Raw genomic sequence first — 18,425 nt, forward strand, 5'->3', positions numbered from 1 at the left:
CAATGCAACACAAACTTTGTGCGACTTATGACAAATGTCTACTAATACAGAGGTGATACAATAGAAACATCCAAAAGAGAACTTAAGAGTTAACTTCAAGAAAATGCTACAGTAACTGCTAATGTCCTTAGATTAACCACCAACAGGATGAAAAGCATCATTTTCAAACTCATACTGCCAATAAGGTGAACAGATGGATACAAAAAGTGCCCAATCTCCTTTATCATCTCACTATTAAATTCCTATTAATTTTTTTCTACCTCGCTCTCTGTCTGTCTCCCTCCACTTTCTTAAAGGGGAATCCAACCCAAATAAAAACTTGTTTTTATAAGAAAAAGAAAAATCAGACAAGTTGATAGGTGAAAGTTTGAACAATATTGGACAAACAACAAGAAAGTTATGAATTTTTAAAAGTTGTAAATATTGGTAATCACTATACCCATGGAGACTTCAAATTGGCCGCATATGGGATGTCATAGTGATGTAAGGCAAGGACTACTCTTTCATGTACTCCAATACATATTATGGCTAAAATGTCATTTTCCCCAAAAGTTTTATTTCAAATTATATTTTTCTTTCATGAGGACATAAAACAATGTACTACCTGGATTATAATTAGATTACTGCCCCATGGGAATGGGTACTTAGGAGAAAACCACAAATCCCTGATAATAAAGTACATGGCTTATGGGAAAGTTGTCCTTGCCCCTTGTCAGAATTTACTTACCCAGTTGCCAATTTGAAATCTACATACTATTAGTGATCTCAATTTTAAAGCAGCTATAATTTTCTTATTGCTTGTCTGATTTCTTTCAAACTTTCGCCATTCTGTTTAATTTATTTTTCTCCTTTCCAACACAACATTTTATGGCCAAGGCTGGATTCCCCTTTAACTCCGCCCCTCTCTCTCTCTTTCTTTCATTGTCTCTTTTCCTCTAACCCAACCTTTTATCATCCTCATCTCCCTTTCTCTCTCTTTCTGCTGTGTGTCTACCTCCCACCCCCTCTCTCTCCATACATGTAGCCGTACATACCTGTATGACTGGAATGACTTTCACTGGTTGCATCTTCCACGATGCCTCCCTGAACTCAGACTAAAAAGACAACAAAATATAAAATGATAATAATGATATTAATAACAAAAATAATAATAAACATAATAATAATTATAATAAAAATGCTAATAAAAACAACATCACTACTGATAACAATAATAATAATATAATACTACTGTCAATGGGAAAGCGCTAAATCTTTGCTCAAGCGGCAGGTATTGGGGAGATCTTTCCATTATGCCCGACATTATGTGAGCCTGTGCATTCTCCACTCACTGGGTTACAATTTCACAGAAGCACATACCACATTTAGCAACTATTAATTTTTTTTTTTTAAAGGTAACATATATAATATATGTTACATTTTTGTCCTCTCGGGTTCACCTTGATTTAAGAGGTATGAAGCCAATTCCAAGAGCCATGGCATGAGTGCAAAGCCTAACCACAAATGTGATAACTGCAAGCAAGGACACATTCAAAATTGATATTAAATCAAAATAGGGAAATTTTTACTATGGGCCTTCTGGAAATCAACAAGTGGGGTTTTTTTATGTCAAAATATGACAACACAAGTAAGACTACCTACTTTGACTGAAAAGTGGCATCTCATTGGTAAGTTGCTCAAATTCACTCAAAACATCTTGAATACAAAATTGGCAAATTTCCCGATTTCTAAGCTGTTTGATTCCATGAACTTAATTTTGTTCGCTAACTTTCCAGAATTTTCATGAAACCAAGGCTGCAAAGAGGGGTTGCAGGTGGAGTGAAACCAATAACCAAATAGTTACTTTTAGAGTTACCTCTTATTCACTGTCATAATGTGGCAAAATTTTGAGGGGACTCAGTTACGATATAGTACTAGTATACTATTTCTTTTTTTTAAATGAGTGTGCGAGCGTCAAAACCACACCACACTCTGGGAGATAGATATTCTGTCATATATTTGGTTCATAAAAAGAAGTGAAATAGTAGTAAGCTGAATTTCAAGGAAATTATGTGTAAAATTATCATGTACAAAATACCCAAAAAAAATGCGGGGGAGGGGTGGGGGGGGGGCATTCCAAGCCCCAAGCATCCCCCATTAGTATACCAGTGATGGTAAATAAAATTATACTTACTTCTCGTATGCATCTGTGGCCCTGCTCCTGTAGAAACTTCCTGAAGATTTTGCCTGCAGACTTGCTCTCTTTTCCCTGTAGCCATTGCAGGGCTTTAGAAGGCTCCCAGTTAACAAAGGCTTCAGATTTACCTTCCTTCATCACTGCCTTGACAATGTTCTATCAACAGAGAATACGTTCAAGAATTCATATTATATATCAGTACAGAGACTTTTCTTTTTTTAGATGAGAATGTCCTGCTTGTTGTTTTCTTCTTTCTTATTATTTTCTTTCTATCTTGTTTTTGTTTCTTCTTTTTCTTCATCCCTTTCATCTTCCCCATTCTCCTTCTCTTCCTTTTCTTCTTATTCTTCATCTTCTTATTCTTCTCCTCCCCTTCATTTTATATCTTACTTCCTGCTCATATCTTTCTTCTGATTGTTCTTTTCTTCTTCTATAATACTTTGTCTCATTCTTCTTCTTCTCATTCTTCTTCCGCTTCATGTTCACCTTAAATTAGAGTCCCATGTTCACAGAAAACAGAAGAAAATCAATTTTATGGAATCAAAAAAATTTTCAGCCAAAAAAATAATGAATTACAAAAAAAATTGTGAAAATCAGGAAAATGATTGAAAATTGCATATGTTAAATATGCCTATCTAACCTGTTCGCAGTGTTTAGCATATGTTTCTCTACATGGAAACTTACATTTTTCTAAGATTTTCACAATCGACAGTTGCTTTATCACACGTTTTGTAAATGCCAAAGAACATCACAGAAAGTAATGTTAACAACAGAAATTTGACGTCTCAACCTTAAACATTATGCAGATTGAACACACCAAACACTCGAAAAAGGGTGAGTGACTTAGGGGTGATGCAATAAATTATTTGCAATCAATTGCAAATATTCTTTTACAAGTTTAAAATTAAATAGATCAATTTTAGCTGTAGCAAATCAGGGGTCCGCAACACAAAGCTACAGCAATCAATGTATAACTTTTCTACGAGTGATTGCAAAGACTAAAATAATTGTGAAAATCAAGCATACGATTAATCGCTAACCTTTGTGTTACAGGACCCAGATTACACTCCTTACTGCAAGAAGCATCATGTTAGCAATTAATCACAAATTTACAATTAATTACAAGACATACGATTGATTACAGGGAATGAAAATAGACCTGCAATTGATTGCAAGTTTCTTGCAACACCCCATTAGCCTACAACTTTTATTACAAACCTCTAAAGCCATAGGAACATCTGCACTGGGAACATTTGGGCAGGTTGAAAGCAACATGGCTACTTCTGAGTAGTGAATTGTCTCCCATTCTGAGTAAGAAAAAAATTATGAATGGCATATAAAAGAGAATCATTATTACCGTAAAATTAAATACATACTAATTTTCTTGTGAGCTACAGTTTTCATGAACCAGTGGTTGCCCCTTGAGCCTTTCTATTGTACCTTAAAAGTATAACTCATCATATCTTGATATCAAAGAATCGCATACAACCGTAATTCCGAAGCTTCGTTATTCCGAAGGTTCGGATATTCCGAAGGTTCGTTAGTCCGAAGGTTCGTATTTCCGACGGTTCGTTAGTCCAAATATGAAATGAGGTTTGTAATTCCGAAGGTTCGTTAGTCCGAAAACGAAGTGAGGTTCGTAATTCCGAAGGTTCGTTAATCCGAAAACAAAATGAGGTTCGTAATTCCGAAGGTTCGTTAGTCCGAAAACGAAATGATTAATGAACCTTAATTCGTTTTCGGACTAATGAACCTTAGGAACAACGAACCTTATTTCGTTTTCGGATTAACGAACCTTCGGAACAACGAACCTTATTTCGTTTTCGGATTAACGAACCTTCGGAACAACGAACCTTATTTCGCTTTCGGATTATCGAACCGTCGGAATAACGCCACAAATGTTCGGATTAACGAACCCTTTTACATTTTCGGATTAACGAACATTGAGGTATTGGCAATTTACGTGTTTCGGAATTACGAACCTTCGGAATAAAGAACCTTCGGAATTACGAAGTGTAACCTCAAAGAATATATCTTCAAATTCATGACAAATTAAAAAGTTCATGGCATGATATCTAAGACAGGTGAATGAACCCATGGCCCCTGACCCAATTTCAAATACTGAAGACTAAAAACAGGTGCAACATTCCTCCTTGTTTACCAAAACCAGAGTACATTTCATGGCTGTTGGAAATAATTAGCATGTTAATTTCAAAGGCAGACAGTACATTTCAAATTCCAACGTTACTTTTTGGAATGTGTGTAGATTTCCATCCTGGTAATTAACAAGCTGAACAATAAATGGAATGCTCTGGCCGGAGGTGTCCATTACTTCCTGATATTCAGAAATCTAATGAACTTTCATGTATTTATCTCTCTCTCTCTCTCCCGTCTCTCCCACTCTCTCTTTTCCATAATAGTGTTCTTCGTTTATGTCAAGTATCATTCACAAAGAGATTTCTAAAGTAAGCATTGCTTACCTTCCTTATTCATACTTAATTTAGAATCACTGTCTGGGGAAAAACTCATTAACAAAATAAAATGTGATTCAAAGGGTTTCCTTCATTTTATATTCTATTTGTTGAATTTCTGATGCAAAATGTTCAAAAAAAATTTATCTGCAAATTCTAAATTCATTTCTGCACATTTTCTTGTTATAAGAAAGTAATATTTTGCAAAATGTTTTAAGACAGATACAGGTCAAACTTCTTAGGGGCACAGAAATCTCTTCTTCTACTAGCTGAACAAATTTCTGATTTAGAATGGCGAATAACACATGCTTTCAATGGATAAGCTGGTCGAACAATGTTGCTTCAACCTTGTCTTTTTTTCAATTTAAAGAAGGTCTATTAAGGCTAGGCTATACATAGATCCATACAAATGACATTAATCATCTTTATCTTCATCAAATGAAAGAGTTTTCACACTCACTAGCTGAGCCTTTGGTTAAGACGGCCATGAGCACGTTACTATAAGAGCTGGAAGCTGAACTCAGAAACATTGAGGCTCTCCATGCCTAAAAAGCAAATTAATCATCAATAATTTCATTAAGAGGATTTCCATAACATTTTCAATGAATTTGTGACTCTTATCAATAATCGTTTGTTTTTATGTTTGTTTATACAACACAGATAATCCAAGGGTCCTGTTACATAAAGCATAGCGACTGATTGAAGGGGTATTTTTATGAACAAATGCATTGATCAAATGTGCAGTCAATCACACAAATCAGCTTTACGATCAATCACTCAATTTTGTGTCACAGGGCAAAAAGGAGATTATCTATAAGATGTAGTAGCTCAAATAAGTTCCATAATTCAAATTTAAGATACATTATTCGCAAAATATAGAGATCAAATATCAGTTTCAGGCAATCTCTTTAATTAGCGTATCACAATCCAATATGTTTCTATTAAAGAGAAATTATGGTTAAATAGATCTCTGGTTACTCTTTAGTGGTAGTGCTACTCAAGGCTTATTTTAACTCATTGCCTACTGAATTCTGTCATTTCAATAGGTTCTGTACGTCCAAGTAGATAAATATCTCACGCTATACTTAAATTCTACAGGAATGAAATCAACATTTACAATGATCGTCCATAACTTAAAACAAGTGGAATGCCTCTGGCGGTCTCACCTGCATCACGCGATTCAATATAGCAGCAGTGCTGACTTTGAAAAACACCATTTAAATAATTATTCACAAAAAACACCATTCATATAATGATACAATACTACGTTCATTGACATTGGACCTTGATCATGTGACCTAAAACTTGTCAGTGATACTTGATTACCCCTATATCCACATTTTATACACTACATGTATATCTATAAACTTTGAAAGTTATGACAGCAATCTAATAATTACCTCTAAAATGGCCAAAGTTCAATGACCTTAAATGACCTTTGACTTTGGTCATGTGACCTGAAACTCGCATGAGATGTTCAGTGATACTTGACGACTCTTATGTCCAAGTTTTATGAACTATACCAATATACTTACAGAGTTATGATGGTAATTCAACAAATACCCCCAACATGGCCAATATCCATTGACCTTTGACCTTGGTCATGTGACCTGAAACTTGCTCAGGATGTTCAGTGATACTTGATTACTCTTATGTCAAAGTTTCATGAGTCAGATCCATAAACTTACAGTTATGATGGTAATTCAAAAAATACCCCCAACATGGCCAATATCCATTGACCTTTGACCTTGGTCATGTGACCTGAAACTCGCTCAGGATGTTCAGTGATACTTGATTACTATTATGTCCAAGTTTCATGAATCAGATCCATAAACTTTCAGTTATGATGGTAATTCAACAGATACCTCCAATTTGGCCAAAGTTCATTGACCCTAAATGACCTTTGACCTTGGTCATGTGACGTGAAACTCATGCAGGATGTTCAGTAATACTTGATTAATCTTATGTCCAAGTTTCATAAACTAGGTCCATATATTTTCCAAGTTATGATGACATTTCAAAAACTTAACCTTAGGTTAAGATTTGGTGTTGACGCCGCCGCCGTCGGAAAAGCGGCGCCTATAGTCTCACTCTGCTATGCAGGTGAGACATAAACTACTGTCCTTCGTAAATGGTAGCTCTTATAATCATCCAAAGAAACCACATCTACAAAACTTGCTATTCGAAATGATCATCATTAATGAGGACAGCCATCCATTATAAACTACTAAATATACCTTTATAAATCCTCACAGATTGCAAGCAATCCTCAAACCATTGATAATAATAAAACAATGTCACAGCATTTGACTTCAAACTTACTAACCTCATAGAGATCCGGTATCTTGGAGTCTATTTCTTGGTATAGTCCGGCAGCGGTACGACACTCTTTGATCCTAAAAGAGTCAAGTTTCTTCTCCAACTTCTCCACATCTTTCTTGGCATTTAGAACAACCTAAACATGAAATACATGAATATACATATTAGATGTACAACACATTATTAAAGATAACAATATTGTATATTGTTCTTATTTGTAACATCCAAAATAGATGAATAGTTTTAGTTGAATAAATATCATGCTGTAGGAGTGAAAAAAAAACTTTTACCTCAATATTGAAGCAACCATATATCTCTTTTAAATGACAATACAAGATAATTGATTAAAAGTGCTAATGTGACATTCCAAATCTCAATTATCTATCTCCAATATTCAAGCCACTACTCCATGTCAAGGGGAAGACTATCACATTGCATAGTGTTATGGAAGCCATTATTTTCCATTCCCCTGAACATTAAACATTTCTTGAAAAATGAGGATTCGTAACCCCGAAAGCATCAAGTTTTATATTCTTGGTGCACATACAAGAAACAAGATAAATATCTTTTTCACCTTGTTCACATCATTTTCTCGTCTAGACATTTGAATTTGACATAAAGCCAATCTAACATTTCTTGATATGTAGTAAAAACTACTTGGAAGTGTTCATAGGGACTGAATGCCTTCAAGAAGACAATTGCCCTCAATAGACACTAAAGGGTGATTCCATCGAGTATATATTGTTTGTATATATATATATGGGACCTCCCTAAATTGAATTGCTTGTGTTTTCTAGTTTATATGAAAATTTTGGAATGCTCTTAATTTATCGGGGCTTGAGCAATTTGTAAAGTGAAGTGAAAATGGAAAAAGAATGGGGGTGGGTCAGACAAAAATATTGATTATTTCATGGAAATGCCCTGAGAGAAATCGCGAGATTGTGAGGGAGGTGAAGATAGCCATTTTACCCGTATCATCTTAAAACAATTCCAGATCCTGTGGATGAGATGGTTTGGGGGCCCATGGTAGGAGTGGATGTCGGCTGTTGTGAAGTCTTCAAGAAGCTGTGTGGAAAATGATATATATGGAGAATAAGTGGAATGCCTCTAGCTAACAGTCTCGCCTGCTTTACATTATGCAATATAGCGGAAGTGCTGACTTTAAAAACAACTAAGAAACTAAAATGAATTATTTTTTTAAAAGAGGAAAAATCATTTATTTGGTTATAAAATCTTAAACTTGGTTTTCCCCAAAAATGACCTTTAAACTTTATTTACAAACTTGTTATTCATTTCAAATCATCTTTGATATTCAATTACGATCTCATACACGTTAATTTGATTAAACATTTTTTAGAATAATGAATGAAATTCTCATCGGAGTTAATCGATCTGAAATAACCTCTGACCTTGACTCAGAAGCCTAAAATTACATTCTAATTTATTTATGGTACCTGTTATCCACCATATCAATGTTTAACATAATACAGACTTATAAAAAATCAACATCATCTTAAAAAATGTTAACTACTTAACCCTTGGAGTATATATATCTGCACAGAATGAGGGATTACTAATATGTGATCTATCTAAAGTCAAAATTAGCACTTTTATCCCCCCTCCAAAAAAAAAAGGGGGGGGGAGTAAATTATAGATTTTCTGAGAACAAGTTTTCATAGGACCTTATGTATAATTCTTCTTGACTGATATCCTGTATCATCCAGTGAAATTGTCAATTACATATGTTTAATACAAGAACCCTGTCCCCATTGAGAGAAGATTTAATTGTTGTATCCCATACCTGACCTAGCAGTGCAATCTCCATCATATCCTTGCGAACCCCTGCTGTGTAATCCTCATGGCATGCACCAACTTTCTGAAGACAAAAAAAGGGAACACTCAGATTAAAACCCTCTCTCTATGCAAGCACGAGTAATACAAAATTTGATTTTTTTTTTTTTTTTTACATCGACAATTAAATATTTCTAATAATTTGGGCACCTAACAAACGAATAAGCCACTTTTGGTCATGCATTTCATCAGGATCTAAACTCAGCATCACTTCACTTCTAATCCCCCATGTCAAAATGACATTTTTCTTTCAATAGAACAAGATGGCTGATCAGATAAGTACAGAGATGCCAACCTAAAGGGATGGTTGTCAGGAATATTTACCATATTTGTCACGAACAAATGGGAATTTCTCAGGAACATCCCGCGAAGTAGCATCGTTTATACGCTCAACCACCCAATCGCCATTGACATTGTGCATGCATGAACCGCGGCTTGCACTCCGCACTTCGCTGTGTATTCAGCAGCAGCAAGCGCCTCTTGCAATAGAAATCTCAGTAGAGAAACTCCCGTTGGTTTACCATTGGCCACACACGCGCTGCATGCACGATACATGTATACACAATACACGCATATACATGCACAATACACAATACACGCATATATACACATGCACAGCAAAGCAGTACACAATACACATGTATTGTAGTTGTTTTCTCCGTAACCTTTTTATTGTTGCCGTAACACCGTAATTGGAGGAATAAAATCGGAACAAATACGGCGAATCCGTAACGGTTGGCATTTCTGTAAGTATCAAAGCATAGAAAACGGAATCAAAGTAAATTATAGCTACATGTACATAAGATCAAATGTCAATGACATATTAATAAAACGTCTTTCTTATGACACTTACGGTGAGACTGATGAAGATCTTTCCACAGCTGGTTGCTACTGACTTCAAACAGGGCCAAACTGAAGGTGGTCCTCCAAAACCAGTCAGGAATTTCTGATTTTGAAAAGATGAAAAGAAAGAAAGTGTAGTGGGGAAAGATATATTCAAATAAGATTACATATAAACTGAAGGTGGACCTCCAAAACCAGTAAGGAATTTCTGAATTTGGACAGAAGAAAGAGAGTGTACTTCAATTTTCCAGTCAAATGGAATATGGCAAGTTTTCTTGCCCCTCTTTCTCTCTCTTCTTCTCTTTTTCTCTCTCTTCACACTGACACATTGTTTCACCTTCTTGTTGGGTAAGTGCGAGGGAGGAGATGGTGCCTTGTAGGAGTTTTCTTTTCTTTGTTGATATTATATTATATTATTGTATATACATATATTTTTGTAATGGTACACTATTTCTTTATAATTGCCGTTCATACTTTTGCATGTCTTTCACTCATGTATTTTTAGATGTTGTCATGAAATGTATGTATGTAAATCCCGAAACAAATTTCCTTTATGGACTTGAATAAATTGAATTGAATTGACTGCCAACTGCGAAATGGAAGATGACAATCCCTGCCACAGCACTAACATCCAATACATCAATCTATATACCACACTTGACCCAGGTGAAGTAAATAGGTATCTGGCCAGAATTCATTCCTTGAAAATCCTACACACTTTAAATGGTTGGGGGCCAAAATGCAAGGTATTAGTATCAAACGTTTTTGGTAACACATGGAGACATTAAAAATAATGTGATATGTGCTATACAGGAATGGAATTATCAATAATAAGTCTGGATAGGTTCAAAGTTCATTTGGTGCAAGTTCAACACTTTTCTATGCATTTTCACACATAAAACACCAATCAATCGTTGACACAAAGACACTTAGGCAAAAGGCAAAGGGTCAAAGTTAATTACTGGTTAAATTTCATAAGGTCAGAGTTCAAAATAGATATAGGACATTCTACATATATCCGTACCGGGAAAGAATACATGAATGTACTACCCGTAATACCTTTCATAACTGTAATACCTGTAAACACCAAGTGGCAAACTCGTGAGTCATATGGTCAAAGTTCATTATAAGTTAAAGTTCATAAGGTCAAAAGTTCAAAATGGATTAAGTTCATTCTACATATTCTTACCTGTAAACACCAATCAATGGCGGACACAAAGACACTATAAGTGAGAGGTGTTACTGCACCTGGCATCATCTCTCTGAAGAAAAAAAATACAGTAAATAAACAGTAATATATATATGTATCTATATATATATATATATATATGTATACATATATATATATATATATATATAGTAAAGAAATGGATGAAGAGAACAATGGTAAGCGTAGCTTAAATCAAGGTTCCCAAGAGCTATCTACCCTTTGGAAAAATTGGTGATGCCGAAAAAATGTCTCTGCCGGGAATCGAACCCGGGCCCCCAGCTTTGAACGCCGGTGCCTTAACCACTAGACCACAGAGACGGGTTAGTGGCTAAGGCGACCCCGATCCGCTTGACCGTCAGATAGACAGATTTTCGACACTATACTGTTGTACATGTATAACTTTACACATTTACATATATATATATATATGTATATATATATATATATGTATATATATATATATAATCTTTTGGGGGGATTCTTCTTTGACAGAGTAATCTATCAGAACAGGGTCCTGTTGATGACAGATTTGCAATCAAATGCAACTTGATTTTAACCAGTCAGATTGAAGCACATATTTCAGACTTGCATATGATTTTCTGAGTTATTTCACAGGCCCCTGATTATATCAACAAATCAAAATACAAAACTAGGCAGGTGAGAAATACACATGTATATACAAGCTCTTTGACTACTGAAATAATAAGCCCAAAATGACAACCCAAAATATGTCAACCTCTAAGGTGAATGCATGAAATACAAGTACAAATATTGCTTTTCACTGATACATATTGTTCACTTTGAAATAAAGACTTTTGACAACAAATTTTTTTCTGACCTGATTTAGTTGAAAATTAGAAGATGGTCAACAAAACTTATCTAACAATCGTAAGAAAAAAATGAATAATGTACTAGTTGAATAGCATTAGAAAACAATACCTCTCTTATAAATATACAGACTGTGTGTGTGTACGTGAGTGTGGGATAGAGATATATTTATATATGGATAGAAAGAGAGAGCGGGGAGAGATAAACAGACAGAAACAGAGGATAAATATTGTATGTGAGATAGAAACATAAATAGAGCATACTCCCTTATCATTAAAAAAAACAATTAGATAATGATCTTACTGGATATTACAAGTAGTTAACCACTCTCTATCCGTAGCAATGCCTGAATCAAACTCATGAAGCAATTCGTAGTCCGTCATCATATCTATGGTGGTGATCGGACGTGCCTAAATGGTCAAATTATAAGTTAGTAAAATCCAGAATCCCTGAAATTAGTTCTCCATGTGACAAATGCAATTAAAAGCAGTGCCATTAGTAGTGCTGGTTGACATTTCATTTCAATGTTAGTTGATTATTGCAAGCAAAATATCACAGATATTTGGTCAATAAATAGTTCCGGTAATTAGCTATTCATAATCAACAATATTTTGGCCATATCATGTTACCGCAATATATCGACATAATCATAAAACGATTATCGAATATTCAATATTTGTTCAATATCACATAATTTTATATTGAAATATCACCCAGCACTAGCTCTTAGCATTAAAATGATTATATGTTTTACAACTATTGTCAATATAGAATTATAGACACATGTATATGATGCATTTCATTAGTTCCATTGGCAATTTATTACATTGATTATGAGTAAATGTTGAAGTAAAGCACTTGAATAGAAATACTAATTATAATTATGTTTGTAAACTATCGACCGGTAATGGGAGAACCTTTAATAGGAACTAGTGTCCTTTTGGCTATCCCTGGCCATCGTTCGATGGGTCTTTCAATTTTCTTGTATTTGTAATTTCTTGTATTCCTTTTGCCAGAAATAAAATGGAATAGATAGATAGATAGATAGATAGATAGATAGATAGATAGATAGATAGATAGATAGATAGATAGATAGATAGATAGATAGATAGATAGATAGATAGATAGATAGATAGATAGATAGATAGATAGATAGATAGATAGATAGATAGATAGATAGATAGATAGATAGATGAAAAGAAAGATAGACAGATAGATATGTAAATAAATAAATACTGATTGCAGTAGGATAGTGTTGGTTCAAGTAGTAGTGAAATATGCAGTACCAGTAGTAAGAGCAATAGCATAAGTAGTAGTAGTAGTAGTAGTAGTAGTAGTAGTAGTAGTAGCAGTAGTAGTAGTAGTAGTAGTAGCAAAAGTAGCAGGAGAGGTAGAATTAATAGAAGTTCAAGTTGTGGTATTAGAAATTAGAATAGTAGTAATATTAGTCATCTATGTAGTAGTAATAATAGCAGAAGATCCATAAGTAGTAGTAGTAGTAGTCCAAACAGCAAGTAGTCACATCTGTAATAGTGGAAGTAGTTTTGGCTGCATCATAAGAAGCAGTACACATATTAACCCACTGCCTATTAAAACCGGATGGTCCCCGTACAAAGCCTATGATAACTTAGGATCTCAGGGATCCATGGGTTAATAGCAGTATTGGCACCTGCAGCAACAGTATTGGCATAAGTAATATAATAAATAATAATGCCCAAACAATCACCATCATGATAGAACCTACAAATACACTCTACTCACCTGCAGTAAGTATATGGTTCTATTGCTGTAGGCCCATTCTATGTCTCTGGGGTCCCCAAACCTCTCCTCTAGCTACAAAGGGAAAACAGTGAGAAACGTTTTAAATATAAAGGGAATAAAAGTTCATGAAGCCAATTAATAAAGAGGGGGGGGGTCAAACAGTTTGTCTGAAAATATTTCTAAATCAATGAAAGAACATTTTGCATTGTATTTCATTCACTTATTCTATTTCAAATGACATATTTCTCTTTATAATTCAAGTGACGGAAATGTCAGATAGAGAATGAAATTATCTACTTCAGGGGCCCTTCTTACAAAGAGTTGTGATTGATCTGATCGATCGCAACTATGAAAAGCCAACAAAGTCAACATATGAAGTGCATGTTTGCTCAAAAATTTCTCTACATATGAATGTATATCCATAAATTCACTGATTACTTGACAATTTGGTGTGTTCTCCTTTGTTTAAAAAGGAGATTTTGCAAATTTCCTGTAGAAAAAATTGACACCGATGGATTTCCATAGAGTTACGATTGATTGGATCAATCGTAAATCTTTGTAAGAGGGGAAGTTTACAAACAGGTACACATAACAACAAAATCCTGCAATGTTATAAAGAGAGAATAATTAAGTGACATAATATCTAAGAAATTCATTACCTTGTTTGATAGCCTCGCTAAATCAAAAGCCACCTCATTGGAAATACAAGCTTTCTGTGAATCCATGTCGGGCAAGTCCTTTGTTAGAGTTCCACCAGATTCTATCAAAGATGGAAATAAGACAGGTGTTGACTGCATCTTTTCATTATACCTTGCAATAAGATTCTAGGTCTGTGATTGGTTAATGGTTGCGGTGCAGTCATAGAAATGGCTACTGACTACTGAGCAGTAGAGGGGAAACAAGTGACAGGTCATATATATTTTTAAATTTTCATTTCAACAGCATTGTTTCAATGAGTATTGTATGAATTGAATTTCCTTATTAGTATATATCTAGCCATGTTCACTGCCTTTTTCTGGATTTACTAGTACCTATAAAGTCACCTCACCGATAATCTTACTATAATGGCACTTTACGTCTTTCACATCAGCTTTCCCGTATTCCCCACTGTTTCTGTCTATGAATGATGAATTGTGAGGATAAGTAATGAACAGCCACTTGCGGGAGCCCAGGGGAGCGTTTCATCAATATTTTTGTCCGACAAGTTGTGAGATCTGACATCTTTCCTAGATTTTGATTGGCTGAGAAGAACAGTTACTATGGCAACTGTCAATAAAGTCTTTTCATGAAATGCTCCTCTGCATGAAAGATGGGTCTCTGACTTTTGGTAAGGTGCCCAATGGTCTAACCACCCCCCCCCCCCAAAAAAAAAAATATATATATATATATATACCCACACATACATATATGAATGAATGAATAAATAAATCATAAACATAAATAAATGAAAATAAAATAAAAATACCAAAACAAAGAAAAACAAAATAATTTAAAAAATCTTCAGCTACGGTACTTGATGAAAGGGATTATTGTGCAAATATCACTTTGAAACAAACCCTTTTTATTCAGAAATGTGCGGTAATTAACTTTATTCATACACACCTCCTATAACATCTCACTCACCTTCAAGCATTATTGCCTTTTTCTTGGATCCCACCTCAATCTTTGTAATCTCAAACTTATCCTTCCTCTTCCTCCTGAGAGTGATGGTGTCAGGGTCAGCTACACCGGATACCACAGACTGGTAAACAAACACAAACACAATCAAGATCTATTCCATAAAACTAATAAATAATATTCAAATTGTGAAATATAATCACTCTATTCTTTGGTGTAGAAGCTGAATGGGTACTTTTGGAGGAAGGGGTTTCAGTCCTTGGTTATGGAGTATGTTCCAAGACAAAAACAGAGACTAAATTGTAGCCAAATGATCACAAGGTAATATCCAATTTTATTTATGATTCTTCAAAGATTACACATAGCAGATCATCATACATTATATGAACAAAAAAAAAGGAGGAATAAAAAAACATAGCAACAATTGAAGAATAAAGACAATAGTCCATGTCTTACACTCCCGTTCCCCCACCACCTAACCCCCCCCCAAAAAAAAAATGTCTTCTTGAAATCAGAAAGGGATTAACTTACTTTCAGATTGAGGCTAGGCTTTTCTTTTTTTAAGTGAGAATGATGAACAAGGCTGATCAACTATGTACAGATTCAGGGGTAGTGATGAAGAGTATGTGAAGAGGAAATCAGAAAAGGGTGTACATGTATCTGCTTTAGATCGAGGAGTAGATTATTCCGGGACTTTCAGGCAAATATTGAAAAGCCTTGACCACCTCTACATGTATTAATACTTGGGCTTTAGAAATAATTTACTGGGAAGGAATCAGTGTTTTAATTGACTGAAAACCTTTGTGTTGCATTTGATAATCAAAAGAGGTTGACTTTACATGTACATGTATATCAAACTTGAAAAATAGCTTACCTCACCTAACCCATAGTTAGCATTGATGAGGACCACTGCCGGGTTTCCATCTACCGGGTCACGACTAAAAAGAACACCTGTTAAAATTGAAAATAATTGTTCAATAATAGCAGAAAGTTAGAAAGACCATCTTTTCATTGATAAATCCTACATTTCCATACCTGAAATATAAAACCTTCCTAATCTATATCTCTATTGAAATAAAAAGCATCACTTATCAAAAATACTTTACCAAAAATATACTCTGTTCCACTATATACATATCTCATTTATTTCCATCAACTTTCAGTAAAAATATATACAAAGTAACATAATAATGCAAAGATACACTGAGGAGACGGCAATAAAAATATAAGAGGCTTTATTAAGAGCTACCAAGAAGTTGTCATTTAATGTATATGTGCACTTTTAAAGGTCTTTGGTAAAGGTATGTATTAACAACATGCTTATATTCTGTAGGAATTTCTAATTGAGCTTTTAAAGCCCTAATATGTCATATCCACTGCCCTTTAAGTGACCAAAGTGATCAACTGGCAACACTTGGACATTCCATTAAATGAGGTACCTAGTTTAATCTTTTTTTTTCTTGATCTACTGAGTATTGTAAATATTTGATCAGAAAAGGGCCAGTATGATTTCTTTTCTAAAATACCCAATAAATTCACCTTCTACAGACTCTGACCTGATATTTCTGAAGGAACCATTTCCATGACGACGACACCCATGGTCGATTCAACAGACTGTCCTCTTTGCCTGAATTAATGATTCATAATTAACTGTCATAGTTACTACTGGATTTGAATCAAATGATTTACATTTTTCTAGGTACTAATGAACTCTGCAACACAATGGTACTTGAATTTCATAAATCACATTCTATACAACATTAATCTGATCAATATCAATAAAGAAAATATAATGCTCCTAAAGGCTTTCAGACATGCTTTTGAATAAAGCAGACAATGTGCTCTGCAGTATAGCATATCTATTTAAGAAAGTAATTTGTACAAGTTACTTATTAATAATAATAATACTAATAATTAGACTTATATCGCGCCAAATCCACTCTGTAGAGAGCTCAAGGCGCTTTTAAGGAAATTATAAAAGAAATTAAGAAGAATTGAACAGAAATGTTTTGAGGTAATGTTTGAAAGTTTCAGAAGTCAAGCACTGTTTGATGTTTTGAGGGAGGCTATTCCATAGCTTAGAGGATGAGTAAACAAATTATCTTTCACCCCAGGTTTTGGAAATTTTGGGGGTAACAAGAGAATTGGAAAAGGAGGAACGTAAGGATCTTGAAGGGGTATAACTTTTGATAAGTGAAATAAGGTACTGGGGAGATAGCCATGAACACAATGAAAAGTTAACAACAAAATCTTGAACATAATACGCTGTTTTACAGGGAGCCAATGTAAGGATCTTAAAATAGGAGTAATGTGAGTGCGCCTGGTGGATAGAGATACGATGCGAGCGGCAGCATTTTGAAGTTTCTGAACTTTGACTAACTGATTCTGGGGTAGATTAAACAAAAGGGAGTTTCCAAAATCGAGACGGGATGAAATTAAAGCGTGAACCAATTTTTCTGTTAAAGTATGTAAATGTATTCTGGGTGAGTAAGAGTATGGAATTCTGAGTATGCAATTTGAGTGTGCAATATGAGAGTGTTATCAAAATGTGCAATTAAAATTTTATGATTTGAGGGTTTGGTTTCAGGGTGTAATATTGGTGAATATTTTGGGAGTGAAATTTGGTTGGGTCAATTGGCTTTTAAAAGAGGGGATTGGAGCAAATGAGAGGGTGGTGACAAAGTGTATAATTTAAATGCATGTAGTTTCAGCATGTAATTTGCTGTATAATTTGAGTGTGCAACTTTGGGTGTGCAATTTGGGTGAGTAATTTCTGAGTCACGTCACTGCGAAAACTCTTACTATAATTTCAATTGTAAACTTCATGTTTTCCTCAATATCTAAATGTCTAAATACCGATCCGTTTACCTTCTGTATTGTACAGCCTGGAATGAGAACAGAGAAGCCCAGCACTCTTGAACAGCTTTGCATACCTTGGAAATTAAAATCACAAATATGAGGTTAAAATAATAAACATGAGTCCAATCTACTTCACGTAAAAAAATTACTTTTATTCAATAATGAAATACTTAAAAGGCTCTATGTAGGTAAATAAGTTCATTACAATTAAAATAAAGTTACAATGAGCATGTTTTTCAGTCTCATACACTTAACACATGTTTATATTCTGAATGAGCTCAAAATAATTTTGAAAAGTGATAGAATGATTATACAAAATTTGAATTAGCCCCCCCCCCTAACAAAAATTAATAAAAACAAAACAAAAATAAACCCAACAAAAAGGAACCAACAAATCATCAAAATTTTTCAATCATATTCACCCCGGGATTCACCCATACACCAATCAAATGAGCTTGTATCCAATTATAAGTGACACTTAACAAATTGC

At 34.5% G+C, this 18,425-nt stretch overlaps 1 protein-coding gene across 1 annotated transcript in view; it reads right to left on the reverse strand.

The window, feature by feature from the left end:
• LOC129254094 (uncharacterized) overlaps positions 1-18,425 on the reverse strand; it is a 44,165-nt gene that overhangs the window by 10,082 nt on the left and 15,658 nt on the right. The window contains exons 17-32 of the mRNA XM_064095028.1: positions 17,945-18,009; positions 16,633-16,703; positions 15,951-16,027; positions 15,083-15,200; positions 14,119-14,219; positions 13,460-13,531; positions 12,002-12,108; positions 10,850-10,922; positions 9,671-9,763; positions 8,768-8,842; positions 7,936-8,031; positions 6,974-7,102; positions 5,108-5,192; positions 3,395-3,483; positions 2,174-2,332; positions 1,035-1,094 (exon numbers count right to left, since the gene is read on the reverse strand). Coding sequence (XP_063951098.1) covers positions 1,035-1,094; positions 2,174-2,332; positions 3,395-3,483; positions 5,108-5,192; positions 6,974-7,102; positions 7,936-8,031; positions 8,768-8,842; positions 9,671-9,763; positions 10,850-10,922; positions 12,002-12,108; positions 13,460-13,531; positions 14,119-14,219; positions 15,083-15,200; positions 15,951-16,027; positions 16,633-16,703; positions 17,945-18,009 — 1,470 coding nt within the window. The remainder of the gene's footprint in view (positions 1-1,034; positions 1,095-2,173; positions 2,333-3,394; positions 3,484-5,107; positions 5,193-6,973; positions 7,103-7,935; positions 8,032-8,767; positions 8,843-9,670; positions 9,764-10,849; positions 10,923-12,001; positions 12,109-13,459; positions 13,532-14,118; positions 14,220-15,082; positions 15,201-15,950; positions 16,028-16,632; positions 16,704-17,944; positions 18,010-18,425) is intronic.

The sequence above is a fragment of the Lytechinus pictus genome, chromosome 2 (assembly GCF_037042905.1).
Source record: "Lytechinus pictus isolate F3 Inbred chromosome 2, Lp3.0, whole genome shotgun sequence".
NCBI lineage: Eukaryota > Metazoa > Echinodermata > Echinoidea > Temnopleuroida > Toxopneustidae > Lytechinus > Lytechinus pictus.